The sequence below is a fragment of the Cynocephalus volans genome, chromosome 13 (assembly GCF_027409185.1).
Source record: "Cynocephalus volans isolate mCynVol1 chromosome 13, mCynVol1.pri, whole genome shotgun sequence".
Taxonomy (NCBI): domain Eukaryota; kingdom Metazoa; phylum Chordata; class Mammalia; order Dermoptera; family Cynocephalidae; genus Cynocephalus; species Cynocephalus volans.
Window position 1 is genome coordinate 101,316,216 of NC_084472.1, and position 20,603 is coordinate 101,336,818.

The window sequence follows — 20,603 nt, forward strand, 5'->3', positions numbered from 1 at the left end:
AGGAAATCGGTAAGGAATGAGGTAGTACTGGCAGTAAGGGGGAGATATTATCTTTGTCCTCGAGGGGTGTGGGAACGGGTAGAGGGTAGCTGTGGAGAAGGTCACCTGACAGCAATTTGTAGCCTTCCATAGAGGGATATGTCTTATCTATAGTCTCCACTTCCCCACTGCCCACCATCTCCCAGTGCCTCCTACTGCCAAATCCAACAAAATGCTGAAGACCAAGTGAGCCTGTTGATATGGTCCACAAGTGATTTTCCCAGTACACAGAGCAGGGTCGAGGATGGATATGGATCTTGAGGGGCAAACAGGCAATATTCAGTAAAAGGTTAGAATACAGATTGCTGTTAAGGAAAACAGGATTATAAGAAAATGGAGGTATTAAAACAACTCATTTGAAAAATCCGCTTCTACTAGGTACTTCTGTACCTTAAAAAAGTTAATAATTCTATTTGCCTTCCCCCTGCTTTCCAAGATTACTATAAAGCCTAAATAGGAAAGACATGAAGATTTTATCCTTTATGCAGCAGGGCTTTTCTCCTTTATTATTATTAGTCTACCCTGGCATTCTGCATTCTATCACTAATAAATTGTCTGCTGTCATTATTAAGGAGAACTTATGCCCCAACTGCATATGGTATTATTATTACTTAAAAACAAGAAGCTTAATTCAAAAGGGCTTTTTTTCATATATAAAACACTGCTATTTAGTCATTAGTGCACATCTGTTAAATGTGTGGATCATGAAGGAATGTCTTGGTCATATGTCTTAATTTGACAGATTTATTTATATTGTAAGAAGATACTGAGACAATAGTAACTGATATCAAATGGGTTTACTTCTCACATTGAGAAATGATCACAAGTCTTTGCTTATTTGGGGGGAATGTATTAACTCATTATAAGAGTTTTATTAATGCAATTCTAGAGGTAGATTGGTAAGTAGATTCTGTTAGCTCAAAGGTATTAAAGTGCTTTTAAAGATATTGTAGAACCTAAGTGTCTTTTACAGTGCAAGTAATATCTGAGGTTTGATCATATCAAAATAAAGTCCAAAGGGGCCGTGTCTCAAGAGACATTTTAGTGACCAGTAACAAACCAACTGAATCTATATTAAGCACAAATGGAAATCTATCTTATACTTTTATAAAAGTGTGTTTATTACTTGTGTGAGTAACTGTGGTTATCCCCCAGGAATAATCTGTAGAATAGCTGAGATTTGCAAAAGACCAGAACAAGGAATTTGGAACTATTAGGTACCTTGGCTGCCATTCTCTCTGTCTCACCTCCACCCACCCCTCACTTGATGTTTCTCTCTTTCAGAGGTTGCATGATTTCTTTTTTCTCTGCTAGTCTTTGTTCATCTGCTGTATCCTTCTTTCTATAGACTAGATTATTCTGTTTTATTTCTCTATGGCCTAAGTAAGCAACCCCTACTTGATTATTTTTTTTCTTTGTATATATTTTTTTGTATCTTTTTAAATTATTATTAATTTTTTTCATAGCCCCTACTTTATATGTCCTTGACTTAGAAGTATACCACATGCAGCTGACACTCTCTTCCAAGTCTTGGGGATGAGAAAGGGAGACTATGAATCAGACTTACACTTGTTCAGCATGGCCACTGGATTGGCACCCTCTAGTCTAATCAGCTATGCTCAGTTTGTTATTTCTCGGGGCATGTGAGCAAGGTTAGTGCAAGAAATAAAGCCAGGAAACTATACCATTATAATATTTGTATATACCTCTTTTCATGGAACTTAGTAATTTCTTTTAATATTCCATATGAATTTTGAAGGCTTACAAATAATACATTCAAGTTCAGCTATTAAACAAATCAAGTTCCATTCTCTGTAGCGAGCTCACAACACATTAAAGGATTAAAAACCTTTTAAAGTAAAATATTGATTAGTGTATCAGAATTCTAATTAAGAATTAAATTTGTGGTCATTTATCTCTTTCATTTCTCATAGTGTTTAATTATATATGCACCACTGAGGATAAGGATGACCTACAAATACCTATAAAAACTTTAGAATCAGATAAAATGAATTGATCATTTTCAATATTAAGCAATTCTATAAACACTGGCATTTTTTTTCAAATTTCCAGGGAAAGAGGAATGCTAGATATTGGTTAAGTAGAGAATATTTTCATAGTCCCTAATGTTTATTCAATATACAGAATAGTATGTTGCAAATAGTAGTATTCTTTATCACTAGAATTTAATAATTTGCTGCTCTTGTGAGTCATTCACTTACCAACCATTTTTGAACATCCACATGTATAAGGCATCATGTCCATACTATCGAGATATATAAAGTTTGAATTTGGCCAAGATCCTTTTCTTAAGGAACTTAAGTAGGATTTCAGGTAGGAATACCCAGGGACTCTGTATATAAAAATGGGCAAAATGCAAAGTACATATTTTAAATAAGGACTGAGAATTAGGAAAAGAGTTTGTTAAAGAGTCAGAAGTTATGATTAGTCCAAAAGGTACATAAAAGGTAAATAATAAAAACCTGAGAAGATATGTTAGAGCAAGGTCTTGGTATTCTCAATTAGATAATTTAAACTTTGGTGTCATAACACTTGGAGGGATGTTGGAGATTTTTTTAATAGGCCAGGTGTATGAGCAGAATTCAGCATTAGGTAGAAAGATACTTCCTAGGAAATTACTTAACCACTTACAGAAATGTAGACTCAAAGTATATGTATAGTAGCTGGTATAATCATTTAGCAATAGTCAACAAAATTAGCTATTTAAAGTTTTTGTAAAGAGAATTGACATTGAGATAATGTTTCTTACCTTCAAGCTGAAACACTTTTAATCTGCCTGCTAACTGTTCCCTAGATTATAGTCTCTGTCCACCAGGACATGAACCTGTTTCAGGTTCCTATCTTTTGTTCTCTGTTATAGATTGCTCGTACTTGCTAATATTTTTTTTTATTGTTCACCTTCACTTTCAGTGTCCTGGTTTGAGGGAAAAAAATACAGTGTCACTCTAAAGGAATACAGACTGTTTTCAACTTTTAAGTTTTCAGTTGAGGCATATACACGTTCACAGTTAAAATAATAATGTGAGTTATCAGTAAGTGCCTAAGTACATATGTCACAGAACAGTTTGTGATTAATTATCAAAGGAGTGATATGAACAATGATAGCTTTAAGTCCAGGAGAGGGAGATGAACGCAGCTTCAAGGTTAGCTGTCTGAGACCAAGCTATTCATCTTGATTAGAATTTGAAGGATTTCCCTCAGCCATTTCCTTGTGGTCTGCTTGCTGGTTTCTAAAACTCTTTTGGCATTTTTGAATCATAATTTTTTTTTTTTTTTTTTGTGACTAGTAAGGGGATCATAACCCTTGGCGTGGTGTCGCCCGCACTGCACTCAGCCAGTGAGCAAACCGGCCATCCCTATATAGGATCTGAACCCGCGGCCTCCGCACTCTCAGCGACACTGCGCTCCCAGCGCCACACTCTCCCGAGTGAGCCACGGGGTCGGCCCTGAATCATAATTTTATGTCTTATACACTTCAGTCTAGATGTCATTTGTGCTTTTATATCATTTTAATCAATTATCCATCTTTAGGGAAGTCATTTTTGCTACTCTGAAATAGGGCTGGCCCGTGGCTCACTCGGGAGAGTGTGGTGCTGATAGCACCAAGGCCAAGGGTTTGGATCCCTATATAGGCGTGGACGGTTAGATCACTTGGGAGAGCGTGGTGCTGACAACACTAAGTCAAGGGTTAAGATCCCTTTACCGGTCATCTTTTAAAAAAAAAAAAAAAGAGAGAGAGAGAGATAAAGATACATACTTAAGATTGCAATCTCCAGATACAAGAAAAAGGGGAAATATGTGTTGTCTCCAAAACTGCCAGACATCTGTTACTCTTCTCACACCTTCTTAATGTATAGCTGAAGCCAGTCCTAACTGTTTAATTACCACAGCTGAGGTGTCACATTAATTGTAGCATTTTTCTTATTTGAGGCAGTTTCTGTACCTTAGTGAAAATAATCTCTTTAGTGCTGAATGTTAAGCATTTTTGGTGATATCCTTTATCATATCCTTGTGGTGGAGATTGTGATAAATGGGAATAGAGAGAAATGGGTCCAAAAAGGACTTGATCAGAAGAATTGATTTAACACTCCCAAATTTCTTTGATAAATAGTATGTTGTTGGTTCCATATAATGCATATTAAGAATTAAAGTTGTGTCTCTTTAAAATATGGGGAACAAATCAATGCTGGTGTATATAAAATATAGTCTATCTTAGGTTGAAAACTCAAAAAGGACTTTTAGACAGCAATATACTCATATATATATACCTATTTAATTTAAAAGTTTTTAGAAGAATTCTTGTGAGTGACAATCTTATTTATTTGGTTAGTTCAGCTTGATTAACCATTTTGGCACTTAGTTATATGTATAATACTAGATGAAATTTTCTAGTTTGTTCATTCGTTTAAGAGTTTGACTTTTTTTTAATTCATTTTTTAAAACTGACACATTAATTGTATGTCTTTACGGGGTACAGAGTTATATTTCAATATATGTATACAGTGTGTGATGGTCAAATCAGGGTAATTGGCATATGTATTATCCCAAAACCTTATCATTTCTTTGTGATGAGACGATTTGAGCTCCTCTCTTCTGGCTGGTTGAGAACATACAAAAAGTTATTGTTAATTGTAAATGCATAGCAGTACTACAGACCACTAGCACTTATTTTTTTTCCTGTCTAGCTGTGATTTTGTATCCATTAACTAACCTCTCTTTATCCACCCCCTATTCCCAGTCTTTAGTAACTACAACTCTACTAAAAGTTTGATTCTTATACATAGAGTATTTCGAATATTGTCAAGTCTAAGTTTTTTGCCCAAGTGAAAGGTTATCAATGTGTGAGATCAGAATTGTCAATGCCAAGGGTACAGAAAAGTGTCATTTCAGAGGCATGATCTTCTAGCTCATGATCATATTCTGTACTTTCAGTTTGGCCTTTCTTTTCGGTGTTTCCAGTATTGACATTGTGGATAACACACACAGGTCATTTAATCTCCTCCTCTATTTTCCCGTCAATAGCGTGTGTAAATATTATTTGCCATTTAGGTAACTTATAAAATAGTAGAAATTAGTGTAATAAATACAAACTTATGAGAACCTCCTTTAAATAATTACATCATCCCCCAAATACCACACTTCACTGTGAATCCGAATTAAAGCAATAATACAAATCCTGCCAGTTGACCTGTTAAATAAAGTGGGGGAGGCAGGGCAGTGATCTATAGTCATATGATAGCTTCTGCTGCTGCTTATAAATATATGTATATATAATTTACTTTAGAAGGCAAGCACATGTTTGCACTTCTGTGCTTTGAACCACTTCAGAATATATGGAGAAAAACATTAGGTTGACCACTTTTCAGAGAGCTCTGATTATATCCCATGACTGATCAAAGAATAAGTAAAGGTTGAACATTAAGGGTGTTGATAAAGCTAAATATATGAGGAAATTAAGGACTTTAATTGTTTATTTGTTTCAGTTTTGAAGCAATGTTTTAAAGGTCTTTAATGTCTCAAGCAGAGAGTTGATTTCCCATACAGTAATCATTTTCCCCCTTCTTCTTTGCTACAGAACAGGGGTCAGCAAACGTTTTCTTAGAAAGCCAGGTAACAAATATTCTAGGCTTTGTGAGCCAGAAGACAAAATTAAGGACTTTATATAGGTACTTATGCAGCCATTTAAAGTATAATTATTTAAAATGTAAAATCATTCTTAGCTCACAGGCAGTAAGAAACAGACAGCTTGTTGGAACAAGTCAGAGCCCTCCAACTTATTCTGTAGAACTCTGTCTCGTTCAGGTATGGGAGACCATTTGCTTCAGGGGAGGCTGGCTCTGGTAATCTCCAAATTCTCCTTGCTAGAGACTGATGTAAGCATAGGTTCAGGAAATATTTCTGGCCCCAGACATAAGGGGAAGTTTGTTGGGAAAGGTTTCTTCTCTTTTAAAATAAATGTGTGAAACTTCCCCTTTGGCCTTGATTGTGTGGAAGTGATGCCCAGAGCCGCTGCAGTTGTCTTTGGACCACAGAGGGATAAGCCTGGAGTCCTAAGATTGGGGGATCTGAGGAATAATCCTTCCTCACAAAAACCCTTACAGAATGTCTGCTTAATATTTTCCCTGTTTTCCATTGTTGTCCTTTCTGAGTGGGTTGAACAGAGTATCACCAAATTGTTGTGGTTTTGTTATTCTATTAATTTCTGTGGAATGAGTGCTTTTATTACATTATTCACTGATACTTGTCTACGACTTCTTGTAGTGCTCCAGCTTTGTTGTCTGATAAAGCACTCCACAGAGAGTTTGAAGGAAGAATTAGTGTTCTTTCACAATAAAAAAAATATGCATTTACTGAAACAAGGAATTTTGTGTTACACTGATCTGTCTTATACCTTATTTAAGAGTTTTTGTTTTCTGAAATAGAAGAGCACAGTACTGCATACAGGAATGAGTACGTGCCTTATGTGTACGAACTATAGGGATGAAAACTTAAAGCTTCAGTATACAGTCAGGGTTTTACATTTCTAGAGTTGTCAATCAGTCCTCATCAGATGTTTGGAATTTTTTTCACCTAAATATAAAAAATTCCTTTTGTAAATTAATTCTAATAATTATTTATACATTATTCTGTTTCTCATTCCTTCAGAAGACATTTACGACACTCCAGCTATATCCTAGACATTTTTGTTTCTTGGGAGTAGGGGTCAAGGAAAGAGCAACATTTAAGACCATGTCATGGTCATTGCTCTTAAGTAGCTTACAATTTACAGATAGCATCTAGCACAGAACCTCATATTAGTAAGTATTCAGCAAATGTTAGTTGCATTTCTTCCTTATGGGACTTCTCAGGAGGTGAACAACTTCGTTCTAAATTTGGCAGGTATATTCTAGGGGAACGGATGTGAAGCTGAGAGAATACCATAATAAAGAAGTGAAAATGCAGAGCGTAGAATGGAGCTTTACTCAGGACTACACCCTCCAAAATGGAGAGGGAGAGATGAACAAGAAAAGTTAATTTAAATAGTATCAGTGAGAGGCAAGTTTTGCCCACTGTTTCATTCAGTCTTTGAGTACGTGCTCCAGAGTGAGTAAGAGATGGGAGAAATGAATGTGCTGTTTTCTATATTTCACTCAGTTTCACCATACATATTTATGAAGAGAATCTCTTCTGACAGAGTGTGTTTTTGTGAGTTTTCTCCGCCCCCCCCCCTTTTTTTTGCGACTGGTACAGGGATCTGAACCCTTAACCTTGGTGTTATAACACTGTGCTCTAACCAACTGAGCTAACCAGTCAGCCCACATAGTTTGTTTCTAATGTTTAAGGACACTGTATGTACTTTATCTGGTATTTTTTTTTTTAGACACTGGAGGTAAAATTGGCTAGTGTTGGATTTACTGAGAAACTTTGTTTCTACCATAACATTTGGCTAATGTGTTTTCAAGGATAATCTTAACAAAAGGCAAATTGTACCTTTTTTTTTTTTTTTTTTTTTTTGTGACCGGTAAGGGAATTGTAACCCTTGGCTTGGTGTCGTCCGCACCGCGCTCAGCCAGTGAGCGCACCAGCCATCCCTATATAGGATCCGAACCCGCGGCCTCAGCGCTCCCAGCGCCACACTCTCCCGAGTGAGCCACAGGGTCGGCCCCAAATTGTACCTTTTGCAATGACGTTAGAAACTAACACCTTTATGAAATAGGGTTCCAATGTAGTCTAATAAAGCTAGAGCATAGCGGGCTTATCAGATTGTGATGGAAAATGATGGTAGAAAGGAAAGTGGCATAGGAGTAAATTATGGTTGGTTTTAAATGATATGCTGAGGGATTTGAAGACACTGAAGAGTCATTAATTTGAGCTGAGTAATTACTTGGTAATATCTGTATTTTCGAGGAATAATTCTCAAACCATTTTCCCATGATTTAATAAGTTAGATTGGGGGTTTCCGTTACTATAATTGAATAATTTAGCATGTTTCTTACCTAATTTCCAGAAAAATGTTAGAATTAGATTTGAATGTTTGCAATTTTAGGTTTTTCTTCTATGATAGACGAAGTAACAAGGAAATATTTGTAGAAAAACTCAAGAAGTTTAGTTTTGGTCACTTATATTTTTCATTGATAAATGCTCATGGCTGTGCTTTTATGTTGTTATATATAAGCAGTCATTTTTCTGCTGACAAATGTGATAGAATTAAATATGTTGGTATTTCATAGTGAGTTTTGTGAAAGAACATTAAGAATTTACATGAACCCTTACCTGAACAGGTGTGATAGCCTTCCTGGTAATGATGAAAGACTGGAGACAGGAAGATCAATTGTTTTAAGTCCTTTCTTTTCTTAACCTAGTATTTGGTAGGTGTGCACAAATATTTTGAATAACCAAGCAGCATATATTTTCGAATTTACTATATGCCCTTAGCGGGAGCTTTCTAGAAAACTCAGAAAAGCTACACAAGTATAATGCAGTTCATATTCTCAACAACCTTATTTCAACTTGATAAACAAAAACTATTCCAATGTTTTAATTTATAAGATAGTTAAGTGCTAAATTGACATAGGTGTTTAGAAAGGACGTAGTCATTGAGGCTTCAAGTAATCAGGGAGATTTCTTAGAGAAGAGGAGACTTGCACTGGAGCTCATAATCCAGAAAGGCAGAAAGAAGGTTTTCTCTGAAAGAAGCAGCATGTACAATGAACATGGACTTTGGTCTGACTGGAGTAGAGGGTGTTTATTGGGACATCATAGAAGATAGGCTAAGGTCAATTAGGTTTGCCCATATTATGTACATGATCCCAAAGTTTAATGTTGTAAGCAGTCTTAAAACTAGCTGCATTATTCTTCTTCCTGTATAACTCTTCAAGGTTTTAGAAATGGAACATTTGAACCCTCAGTCATTTTTTTTCAGTTAAATGTGTTTGTAATTCGATTAGAATATCTCTCATAATTAGGTATTTCCTAAAATTAGACAGGAAATATAATCAACTACTTTGACAGTCTTTGCTTATATATTCTGTTGTCTTTATATTCCAAAGACAAATTTGGTAAAACCCATCCATTTAAAAGTATTTGTGATGAGCATCTTTGGTGTGGCAAGCAGTGAATACCAGATGAGAATTCCTGCCCTCACAGACCTTACATTCTAGTTGTCGAGGGGAGTGGCAGGGAGTGGAGAGTGGTGGGCAGGAAGATGGTCATTCAGGGAAGTGGGGGGTATGTTGTAATTTTCAGTAAGGTGGTCAAAGAAGGGTAAGTAAGAAGATATTTCTTTACAGCTAGTGAGCAAAAGTTAATAAAGAATACCTCTGGCATTTTTCTAAAAGCTTTGAGGACTGATATTTCTCATAAGACTTTATTTGCTATGGCCTAAAAGGGAACAAAAATAGATGTTCAATTCCATGTGCCCACCTAATGATTTTTCAGATGAATGCACTGGACACCCTTGGTCAAACTGCTTTGCATAGAGCTGCACTAGCAGGTCACCTGCAGACCTGCCGCCTCCTGCTGAGTTATGGCTCTGATCCCTCCATCATCTCCTTACAAGGCTTTACAGCAGCGCAAATGGGAAATGAAGCAGTGCAGCAGATTCTGAGTGGTGAGTTAATAGATAAACAGCGCATTTTACGCTTTCTCTTGCATTTCTACTGAAATACACATTCAAACTTTGCACCATTTTTTTCAGGTAGCTCTTTGGAATGTCTGGTTTGCCTGAATTTTTTTTCATGCCTTTCCTTGCTTACAGTTTGGCCTGTGGCCTTCCCAGCCTCCTTTTCATGGTAGGTGAGGTAGGTGTCATAAGAAGGAGGCAAATACACATTTTAGGGTTTTTTAGTTTTAAATTGAAAATCTGACTCATAGGTGTAATGATTAAAGGAGAAAATTACAAATCATTCATATGGTAATGACCTTTAATTAATTGTTCTTATATGTGTAATATACTGACCTGCTTTCTGTAATTCTTAACTTCATTGCACTGTTATGTGCAAATTATCTTGTCTTTTCTTGGTTTAAATATAATTATAAAATATCGCTGAATGTTACACTATCTGCTTAGTGCTGTGTTAGATATTTTAACTATTTAGTTTATTGAGAGAGATCAAATATAAAACTAACATGAAAATATTCTATCTTCCTAAGTATCAAAATTAGAGGAAATAGTGTACTTACTGAAAAGTGATGCTGTAGATAAAAAAGAAATTTAGTATAATTGGCTCCTTCCCCATCCTTTCAATTTTGTCTGTGAATTATATCTGCTATAGAGTGACATAACAAACTGGAAGAGTAAAATGTAGAAAGCTACAGACTAGGAGTCAGAAGTCCTGGTTACTTTTTCCTACCTGTAGTCCAGTAGTCCTTAACTCTGTCAGGCACAGTGCCTCCTTTTTATAATGGATATTTTATGACATCCCCTTTACTATCCAGAAATGAAATTCATAAATAATATGACCTAATTATACAGATACATTTTTAAAAATCTATATAAAATACTGTAACTGTAATATAAAGGGAAAATGGCAGTAATTTACAATAAAATAATTTATAATTATTAGCTTGGGCTTGGGCATGACTACACTAGAAGACAAAAATTGACCCCACAAATTTCTAAGGTGTCCCCAAGAAGTATAGTCCAGTTGAGAATCACTGCTGTACACTGACACAGGGAACCTTCCAAAGCTAATAAGAGATCGTGATATGTGTGTAGCGTTAGACCTGTATCAGACCTAAACAGCCTCTTAAAACTAATTGTGCAACACTCTGAAAACTATTGATTAGGATTTATTTTCCTCATGCTAGTTCATCCTTAGATGATCCTTAGATACTTCCTAATATCATTTTACTTCAGTCTTAGGTGGTGATCTTTAGACAGTGCAGGAAAACTTTTCTATCTTGGGCACATTCACTATCAAAATGAATAAGATCTTTCTGAAGGGATAAAATTTCCTATTGTAGGATTTCAAGCTTGAACTATTAAAAACATCACTTTTACTTCCTGTTTCTACAGAGTAGTGGAACATTTGCTTAAAGAAGACATTACTCCTTGATTAGGAAGTAAAATTCCAATAATTTCTAGAAGTCATGATTTTTGTTAAAACATTTTAGGTTTTTTTCTTAAATTTTTACTAAGAATCATTTTATACTGAATTTTAAGTTAGTTTCTATAAGTTGTAAGCGTAAATCAGACAAACATATAGCTGTTACATCAAAATTTCTAGTAATACTATACATAATTTTTATAGATAATTAACAAAATGGGGAAGAAAGGATTAAATAAATCAAGCAAATTAGATTCATATAATGCTTTTAAAATGTGTTCTAAATGAGTGCAGTTGGAATATATAACTTCTGTTGAAAGATAAAATTTAATACTGTTTCATAAAAAATATTTTTCAGTTATTTTGGTAATTCTGCTTTAACAATTGATTGTAAAACAAGACATTACATAGGTAATTAAATACATAATTTAGAACATGGCAGAGCTTTTTTGTTTACTTCCTCATATTCTTTATCAATCTGAAAAGATAAGTAAAGATAGAAATATATTGTAAAGTCTTGGCCTTCCAAAGTTGTGTTGTTTTTTTTTTTTAAATGGGATATGATTTTAAAACTAACATTTCTACCAGGAACTGTGTCTCTAATATGGTAGCCGCTAACCACCTGTGACTGCTGAGTACCTGAAATGTAGCTAGTGAGACTGATGACAAATTTTCAGTGCACTCGCTGAACTTTTCAATTACACCTACATTTATTAATCCAATTCCAGGGTAGATCTATAATGACTCCTGAAAGAATGCATAATTTATATAGGGTGTATTGTAATATAGTAAGTTATTGGGATTCTTTTCTGGATAACATTTTAAAGATTCGTTTAAGTATACCTGTTAATACCAGGTTTGAGATTCACTTTACAAACCTGCACTTTTAGCTCCCAAGTCTGTAGTTGCCAGAAGTTTACATTAATGAAGTTTTCATTGTAAACTGCTGGCAATATTTATATCAAAATTAATGTCAGAGTAAAGAAAACAAAATAAGCAGCTTTTTATGAATCAGCATTTTAAAACATCATTTCAGAAGATTTCACTTCTTTCTCTAGATCTGCTTTCTTTAGACCTACTCTGTCCAATATGGTAGCCACTAGCGACGTGGCTACATTTAAATTAATTAAAACTAAATAAAATTGAAAATTTGTCATTAGTCTTACTAGCCACATTTCTGGTACTTAATAGTTACAGGTGGCTACTGGCTATCATATTAGCACAGATAAGGTATATTTCCAGCACTGCAGACAGTTCTTTTGGACAGTGCTTTTAGTCTAGATCTTGACCTGAATTCTTCTGATTGTATATCTCAGTGTGGGATAAACGTTATTTTGATCTAATCATTTACACAAGTAAGCATGTATGGGCTTATGACAGCTAAATTAAACATCGAAATCCCAATTTATGGTGGCACATTGAAATTAGCCAAGACCTGTTGCCAGTTCAGTAGTCTAATACTAACCAAAGAACTGGTCTATAAGAGATTTTTTTAAAAACAGCAAATTACCTTTAAGCCTTTAAAACTTTAGTGTTTTTTATTTTTGTCTTTTAAAATTCTAGTGAGCCAGAATGAGATTGGAGAAAAAATTAGAAGCCCATCTCCAGTCTTTTCCCTTTCTTAATTCCATTTTTTATATTCTTTCTTTTAATTATGCATTACTTTGTACAAAGTTCCTGGGATATATATATATATACATCCTTTCAGCTAATACTTTGTTCATATTGTTTCTGTTGTAGTCTATTCTAAATCTTTTTAAAATTGATATTAGATGCAGAACCCTACAATTTGTGTAGTAATTAATCATTATCTTTAACTTCTTTACTTTGTACCCTTTCACCAGAATTAAGAATTCCTTTCTCATATTTCTCAGAGCATTCTAATATTTTCATAAAACTTTTTGCTTGATTGGAAAATTATACCCTTTATTAGTCAGTCTGGTTCAAGTTAGGTGTGCCAGTTTCAAATAGTTCTTAGAATTTAAAAATTCAGCCTTATTAATTATAACCCTCAAATGCTAGAATCTAAAATTATCCGGAGTTCTACATACATAAACAATTGTCCTTTTATTTTGTCGAAATGATAAACTAAAAATACTGCCTAGAGATATCCACAGGATGTTTCAGTGAGTTTTATCAACTGCCAGATCACTGTCACAGAGACATAATGTACACGCAGTGACCTTCTCACCTGTAAATGCAGTAATGTACACGTATGGTTAGAGTGGAGACAAATGAGACATAAAAGAACAGAATAACGGCAGCCAAAGGAAGAGCTAAGATTTGACATACACATTGACCCCAATATAAAGTGGCATGGAAATCAACTCAGTATGTGCTTTTTGAGTATTCTCTATATGAAAAGGAATATAGAGATGAGTAAGATCTGGTGCCTTTCTTCAACAGTTCCACAAACTAACAAATGTAATATAACTCTTCCTTTTAAAAAAGAATAATTAAAAAATGTGCTTCATTATATGAAACACTCTCTTCTTTCCTCCTTTAATCTTAGTATTTTTATCTATGAAGTATTATTATGATCAAATAAATAATTTATCTTCCATTGAAGAATTCTCATAACTTACTCTGTAGAAGCCACTCTCCTGAACAAAGCGCCTTAAGAAGAACTGAAATAATTTTTCTGAAATCTAAAACCTTTTCATAGCATCTATGAAATTTTCATTGATCTTTCCACTTGGACAGTGGACTCAAAAAAAGATATTTCTGATCATAAGATAATGCAATCTTTAATTTGAAAGAGACTTTGAGGGAAACCTGCTCTCACTTTGTAAGTGCAAAGATGAAGCTATTAAGTGATCGGTCTGAAGTTACAGCCCAGTCTAAAATCCAGTTCTCCTGAAGCTTAATCCTTTTCTGTTGCTTGTGTATGCTCATTATAAAAGCCACTCTTAATGTCCATGAACATGCCTTAGGTGATGTATTATAAATTGTTTTCTTCAAAAACCTATTTTATTTAGGCCAATATGAAATGAATTTTTGATTTGTTTATCCTGGATTAATCAAAATACTTCATTTGTTAGCCTCTAGACTTAATAGCCAATTTAATTATATTTTATTTAGCATTGCTACCCTACCTTCCAATAATACAGACACGTTAAATCGTATTTCCCTGAAGCCATTCAATAAATGTGAATTAAACAAATGTCTGTATTTAAAATAGTATGCCTTTTTGGTTCACTAATTATACTTTTTAATATCATCCTGATTTCAGGAGTAGTACTTCTGTTTTATATTGAGGACATTGAGGCTGAAAATAAAAATTAAACATTAACTACTGAAAGTTGAGTGGCTTCTCCAGGTTTATATAACCAATCTACAGCAAAGCTTTGCTACAGCACTTCGTAAACTTAATGCATCATAGAGATGTTTTTCATCTCCCGGTCTTAGGTTTTCTAACTCACTTTTGCAAAATTTTTGACTAGAAAATTGGAGAAGCAGTGTAGTAGAGATGAAAGAGGATTTGTGTATATTAGGATTTATTTATATTTGACTTAGGATGAAATGGATATAGACTGAAGTAAGAAAATACTTATTTCTTATCTAAAAACAGATTAGGAAATACCTTATATTAGATCTCAGAAATTTCCAATCCCGTAATCTCTTTTCACTCATCAAATATTTTTCACTCCTTAATTACTCTGTAATTCCTCAAGAACCAACAGGAACCTTTCTTTTCTTTTACACAGAGAATACACCTATACGCACTTCTGATGTTGACTATCGACTCTTAGAGGCATCTAAAGCTGGAGACTTGGAAACTGTGAAGGTAAGCCAGTGCTCTTAATGTCAGGGGCAGTGTTGTTGAACTTTGCTAACCAACACATTTTTAAGCTTCTAAGTAAAATTACTCAAATCCAAGCTATAAAAAGTCTGGGCAGAGTAGATCCATAGACAGGAGAAATCTTTACTACTAAGTGTTTCCCAGTATGTGCCTAATATCCATTAAACCACTAAAAAAAATACATATGTGTGTGTGTGTGTACACACACACACACACACACACACACACACACATGCTTTTTAGTCATTTTCCTTCAGGTTACATGAAAGCTCTTTTATTTTCACTTATGTTAATTAAAGTGTTATTATTTTGGGCCACATTCATAAATATGTAAACTAGTTTAAGCCCAGATATTAGTAGGATAACATTTGAAACAGTGTTTCTTGATCTTTTCCTAGAAATTCTCACATTTATTCTAGGAAAGCATTCTTCTTTTTCCTCAGCCATTTGGGATTATTTCTATATAGAGGATAGATTTTTTTCTACATAACTCTACTTGCTAAGAAAATTCTATGTCTTTATTTGTGGTACAGAAACAATGGTGTAGATTTCATGTTTTTTTCAAATATAAAACTATTTTCTAATATTGAATATACTTTTTTAAAAATACACACACTTCCCATCTATAATCATTCATTTAGGTATGAAGTTAGCAAAAAGGGGTATGGTTTTCGTGTTTTTTTAGGAATTGGTCTTTTATTTTTATTTCATTTTATTTATTTTTAAAGAAATGCTAATTGCAAAATTGATATTGACGTCATGCTCCTTTTTACAAACTAAACTTTGTCACCTTTTACTATGCAAACTCAGTGATTCTTAGCAAACTGATTTTAGCATTCCTGATGATATATACTGGTTGAAAATGACAGTATAAACACTTTCTCAGCTCTGTTACCTAGAAATTTTATTTCTCTTCAATACGTGGGTACTTCCAGGATCTCTTTCTTCTTTCAATAGCATGTAAAGTATGTAAAGAAAAGTGGTAAATTTTAGTTGACGTTCTCTTAGATCTAAAACTATATAATATTTTTTCTTAAAAATACTTTATCATTTGAAATGTGTCCTAATAAAAGAAAATCCTTAAATATAAAAGTGATTATGATTCCTTTTCATTATCACCGCATGATCATCTACGTACTGGAATTGCTACATGTGCTCATTATATTTAAATTGATATATAGTTAATTTTAAAAATATATAGTTTTTAATTCCATGCGTTTTGTATGTAATAGGCAAATATATAATATAGCTTTTAGATTTCCTAAAGAATCCATTCACAGTGAAGTCCAAATTTATTTTTAATCAATAGAATGGAAGTGGCAAAAGAAAACAAAGTGACACAAATTAAGTGAGAATTAAGTCTGGTAAATTTATTTCCCATGAAGGCATCAGAAAATGCTAGAAGTTAAATATTAGAGGAAAAGGCTATTTGCTCAGTGAAGTATTTGAAATTATGAAAAGTAGGTAAGAAGGATATAAAGTTGCTTCAGCATTAAAAAGAAAATGAAATAGAATAGAGAATAAAGAACTTATGAATATTAAAAAGCAAATATTTAATAATCAGGATGGGCTTCTATTTTTGTAACCTCACAAAATAAGTTGCATTTCATTCCCTGCCTCATCCCTATTTTGCCAATAATTTCTGCAAAAATAATAATGAAATTAATTTAGATTGTAAGAACCAGGGGAAAAAAGCAGCATCAGGAAGCAGCCTTGATCAAGTGAGACTCTGTAAAGACATTTACAACCAATTTTTGCAGCCTTTCTTTTCAGTTTATATATTAATTTTTTATTTAATTATACTTATTGATTCTGTTATTTATGTATTAATGTAGCCACAGACTCGCTTGTCATGAAAAGATAAGATGTTTGACCTGGCCAGATGACATAGCTCTTCAAGTTTCAGAGTCTGGTGCTTTTACATATAGAGTTGATGAGATTGTGGGCTTTCCCTGACTGCCTGGACTTTGTCCAGTCATGTAAAATTTGTGCCACCTGAGAATCTCTTGTTTTTATCCTACCAGTGTGAAAACTCCTTGTCTTAGTCCATTTGTGCTGCTATAACAAAATACCAAAGACTGGGCAATTTATAAACAATAGAAATTTATTTTCCATGGTTCTAGAGGCTAGGAAGTTCAAGATCCAGGCTCTGGCAGGTGTCTGGTGGGGTCCCAGTCTCTCTGCTTCCAACATGGTACCTTGTTGCTGTGTCCTCTGAAAGGGGTCAAACACTGTATCTTCAAAAGGCAGAGGGCAAAAAGGGAGGCCTAAAGCTGTGTGAAGCCTCTTTTATAAGAGCCTTAATCTCATTTATGAGGAAGGAGCCTTCATGACCTAATCACCTTCTAATGGCCCCACCTCTTAATACTACTGTATTGGAGATTAAATTTCAACATGAATTTCAAAGAGACACAAACATTCCAGCCATAGCACCTGTATCAGTCCGTTTTGTGTTGCTATAACAGAAATATCTGAGACTGGGTAATTTATAAGGAAAAGAGTTTTATTTGGCTTATGATTCTGGGACAGCTGCATCTGGCATGGGCCTCAGGCTGCTTCTACTCATGGAAAGGTGGCAGGCAGCTGGGGGGTACAGGCAGATCACATGGCAAGAGGAAGCAAGAGAGAGAGGGCAGGTGCCAGGGTCTTTTAAACAACCAGCTCTCACAGGAACTAATAGAGCGAGAACTCACTCATTAATCCCCCCCCCCCAAGGAAGAGCATTAATCCATTCATGAGGGATCCACTCCCATGACTCAATCAGTTTCCAACACTGCCACATTGGAGATCAAATTTCCACATGAGTTTTGGAGGGGACAACACATCCGAACTCCATCAGCACCCCTACTCAGTATATCAATAGAAACAGATCTTTTAGGTTCTTAGTTTTTATAATAGCTCATTACAGTGGCAGGAGCAGCAGCAAGATTGGCAAGTGCCAGGGAAGCCCATGCTGTCATACTTTGCAGCCTATAAAATGCCACTGTTTTCTCTGCTGTATTTGCCTTTTCTTCTTTTCATTACCTTTTTTCTTATCCCTTCCCTGAAGTTGGGTAATTAAGAAAGTGAGCAGTGGTACATGATGTAGCAAAAAGATCAAAAGATTAAAAATCAGTGAAACGGGGTTTGAGTCTTTATTCTACCCCTTACCAACTGTTAAAAAGGATGAGTCACTTAACCTCTCTGAGCCTTGGTTTATCTATCTGTGAAATGGAGATAATGATCAGCTTCATAGATAGATAATAATTTCCTCACTGAAAGGATATGATGTACTTTACAAACTATAAATTACTATACAAATATTATTATTATTGTAATTCCCCTATCACCACTAGTGATACAGCCTTTCATTCCTTACTTTGCTTCCTTAGCAAACATAATTGAGCTTGTAATTTAGATTGTGCTGAAATGGTAGCATTCAAAGAGAGAAAAGGAGATAGACAAGAGATTTGGAGAACATCTCTGAAGGAGATGGAAGTAAAGGCCAAAAACTAGAGTGTGGTTAAAGTCAGTTTGACTTGCAGAGTTATACAAATATGCCCCCAAAATCAAGTGAAGTATTATTGACTGCATGGCTTTGATATAGTGGATCAAAGGACCAAGTAATTGGCCCAAGCAGAGAAATAATTTTTCCAGAGCCTTTTTGCTTGCTTTTTTGCATTAGATGAGACAGGAACTCTGTAGTTCTGTGGTCAGCCAGAGAACTAATTTGAGCAAAGAATTACTGAAAACATGCTAATACATGCAGATATGCTATGACAAGCAGTGTCAGAGAGAAAAGATTTATAAAGATGAAAAGGCAAGGTATCATTTTCTTTGAAAATGCTTGCTTCATTGTGTAGGTTTTTCTATTTGATTAGGATTTTGGCCAGGAACTGTTGAAAAAGATTAAATTGCTCTGTACATAGTTAAGAGTATTCACAGTAATTGTAAAGTCAAGCATAGTGCTGATTTTTAAACACCATTTGTGTTATCTAATCTTTGAAAATGTATATTCATTAGAAGATTACAATTTATCCAAGATTCTGCACTATTTTGGGGCAAAATCTTTGAATAAATATTAATGTTCTTTTTGTGTTTCCCTCTGTGTTTACCATAAAAGCAACTTTGCAGCCCTCAAAATGTGAATTGCAGAGATTTAGAGGGCCGGCATTCTACACCCTTACACTTTGCGGCAGGCTATAATCGTGTGTCTGTTGTGGAGTACCTTCTACACCATGGTGCCGATGTCCATGCCAAAGACAAAGGGTATGTGTTAGAATTTGGCTGTTCGGGATTCGTTCTCTTCATACTTAAAAAAAAAATTTTTTTTTTAAATATTTTTGAAGTCTTAGGGTTTTTCCCCCCATTAAAGAAGTTTTGGGTTAATGCGTTAAATTAAAACATTTTACAAATGTACAGTATAGAAAGTGAAAATTCCCTGTCAGCCCACCCGTTAGAGATATAACATTAAAATTTTGTATGTAATCCTCCAGATATTTTTTTCTGCATATATTTTGAATGCAAATACCAGTTTGTGTGCTGTGATGATAGTGGTGGTGGTTTTTAACACAAACGATGATGCCATTCTATACAGTCTACTTTGCAATTTACTCTTTTTACCCAATAGTATATCTTGAATGTCTTTCCATATCAGTACTTAATAGTGCATCTCAACCTTTTAATGCCTGTATATAGTAATTTATTGCATTATATGAATGTTTTATAGTTTGTAATTTGTTTATCCCTCTTTTTTTGCTATTAAAAATGTGTAATCTCTTCCAAAAAGAAGCCATTCATCCCAAAGTCACCAGTACTAATAGAAACGTAATTTTATTTTTATTGATTCAAATGTTCTATACTTTTATATTATTTTGCTAAATTATTTGAATTCATCTAGACAAAAGTTAAAGCAGCCATGGAAGTTAGCTAAAAATGTGAGAAGGAACTTTTTTAACTAAAATAAGTTTCCATATTCTTAATTATTTTTTATTATCTCAAAATAAGCTGGCACCTTTCTCTACAGTTACATAGCAGAGTGCTGTAGAATTAAACTACTAATTTAGGATTTAATTAACCACTATGTATTTATTTATCTTTTTTAGAGAGATTCATCAGACATAAGTATTCGGTAACAATCTCACTAGCTCTTTCAGAGTGTTTCTGTTGACCATTTTAACACAGTATATTTCACTGCAAAATGCTTTTTAAAAAGGCACTTATCTCTCTAAACAAAAAGGTACTTGATACTTTGTTTTTGCCTTGTCTTAAGTGCAACTTAAACTTATCCTTGTAATGCATCCTTTCTTATGGAGGCATCTTTTTGTCCTTTTAGCATGTCACTGCCTTCAGATAAGAACTTAGAGTCATCTCAGAATAGTTTGCTCATAAATTGAGTCAACTAGATTTTCTTATCTGACTAGAACTTATAACTGGTGTCATCATTTGCCTTACTGAATACTTTCCTGAATCACTTAGATTGTGAGTTTTCATTGCTTGGCACTTCAATACTTAAACCTAAGCACAGAAACCACCACTGGAATCATTATGAATTAAAAAATGAAAAAGAAAAACAAAAGGTAGTACTTGCCTAAATAAATAAGTTGAATTGCATTGTGTATTTTATAAGCAAGCCTACAATTTTTATTAGTAAAACCCAGATGGAAGAAAGTTTGAGAGATGATAAAACCAGATTGTTGATTAGTTATTCCTGAAATAATCTTGTAGTGGTGGTG

The 20,603-nt window shown here is 34.3% G+C and overlaps 1 protein-coding gene across 1 annotated transcript in view; it reads left to right on the forward strand.

Annotated features, from left to right (window-relative positions):
- Window positions 1–20,603, forward strand: part of TNKS (tankyrase) — a 222,684-nt gene that overhangs the window by 148,480 nt on the left and 53,601 nt on the right. The window contains exons 12-14 of the mRNA XM_063076600.1: window positions 9,478–9,649; window positions 14,795–14,874; window positions 18,992–19,137. Of these exons, the coding sequence (XP_062932670.1) occupies window positions 9,478–9,649; window positions 14,795–14,874; window positions 18,992–19,137 (398 nt within the window). The remainder of the gene's footprint in view (window positions 1–9,477; window positions 9,650–14,794; window positions 14,875–18,991; window positions 19,138–20,603) is intronic.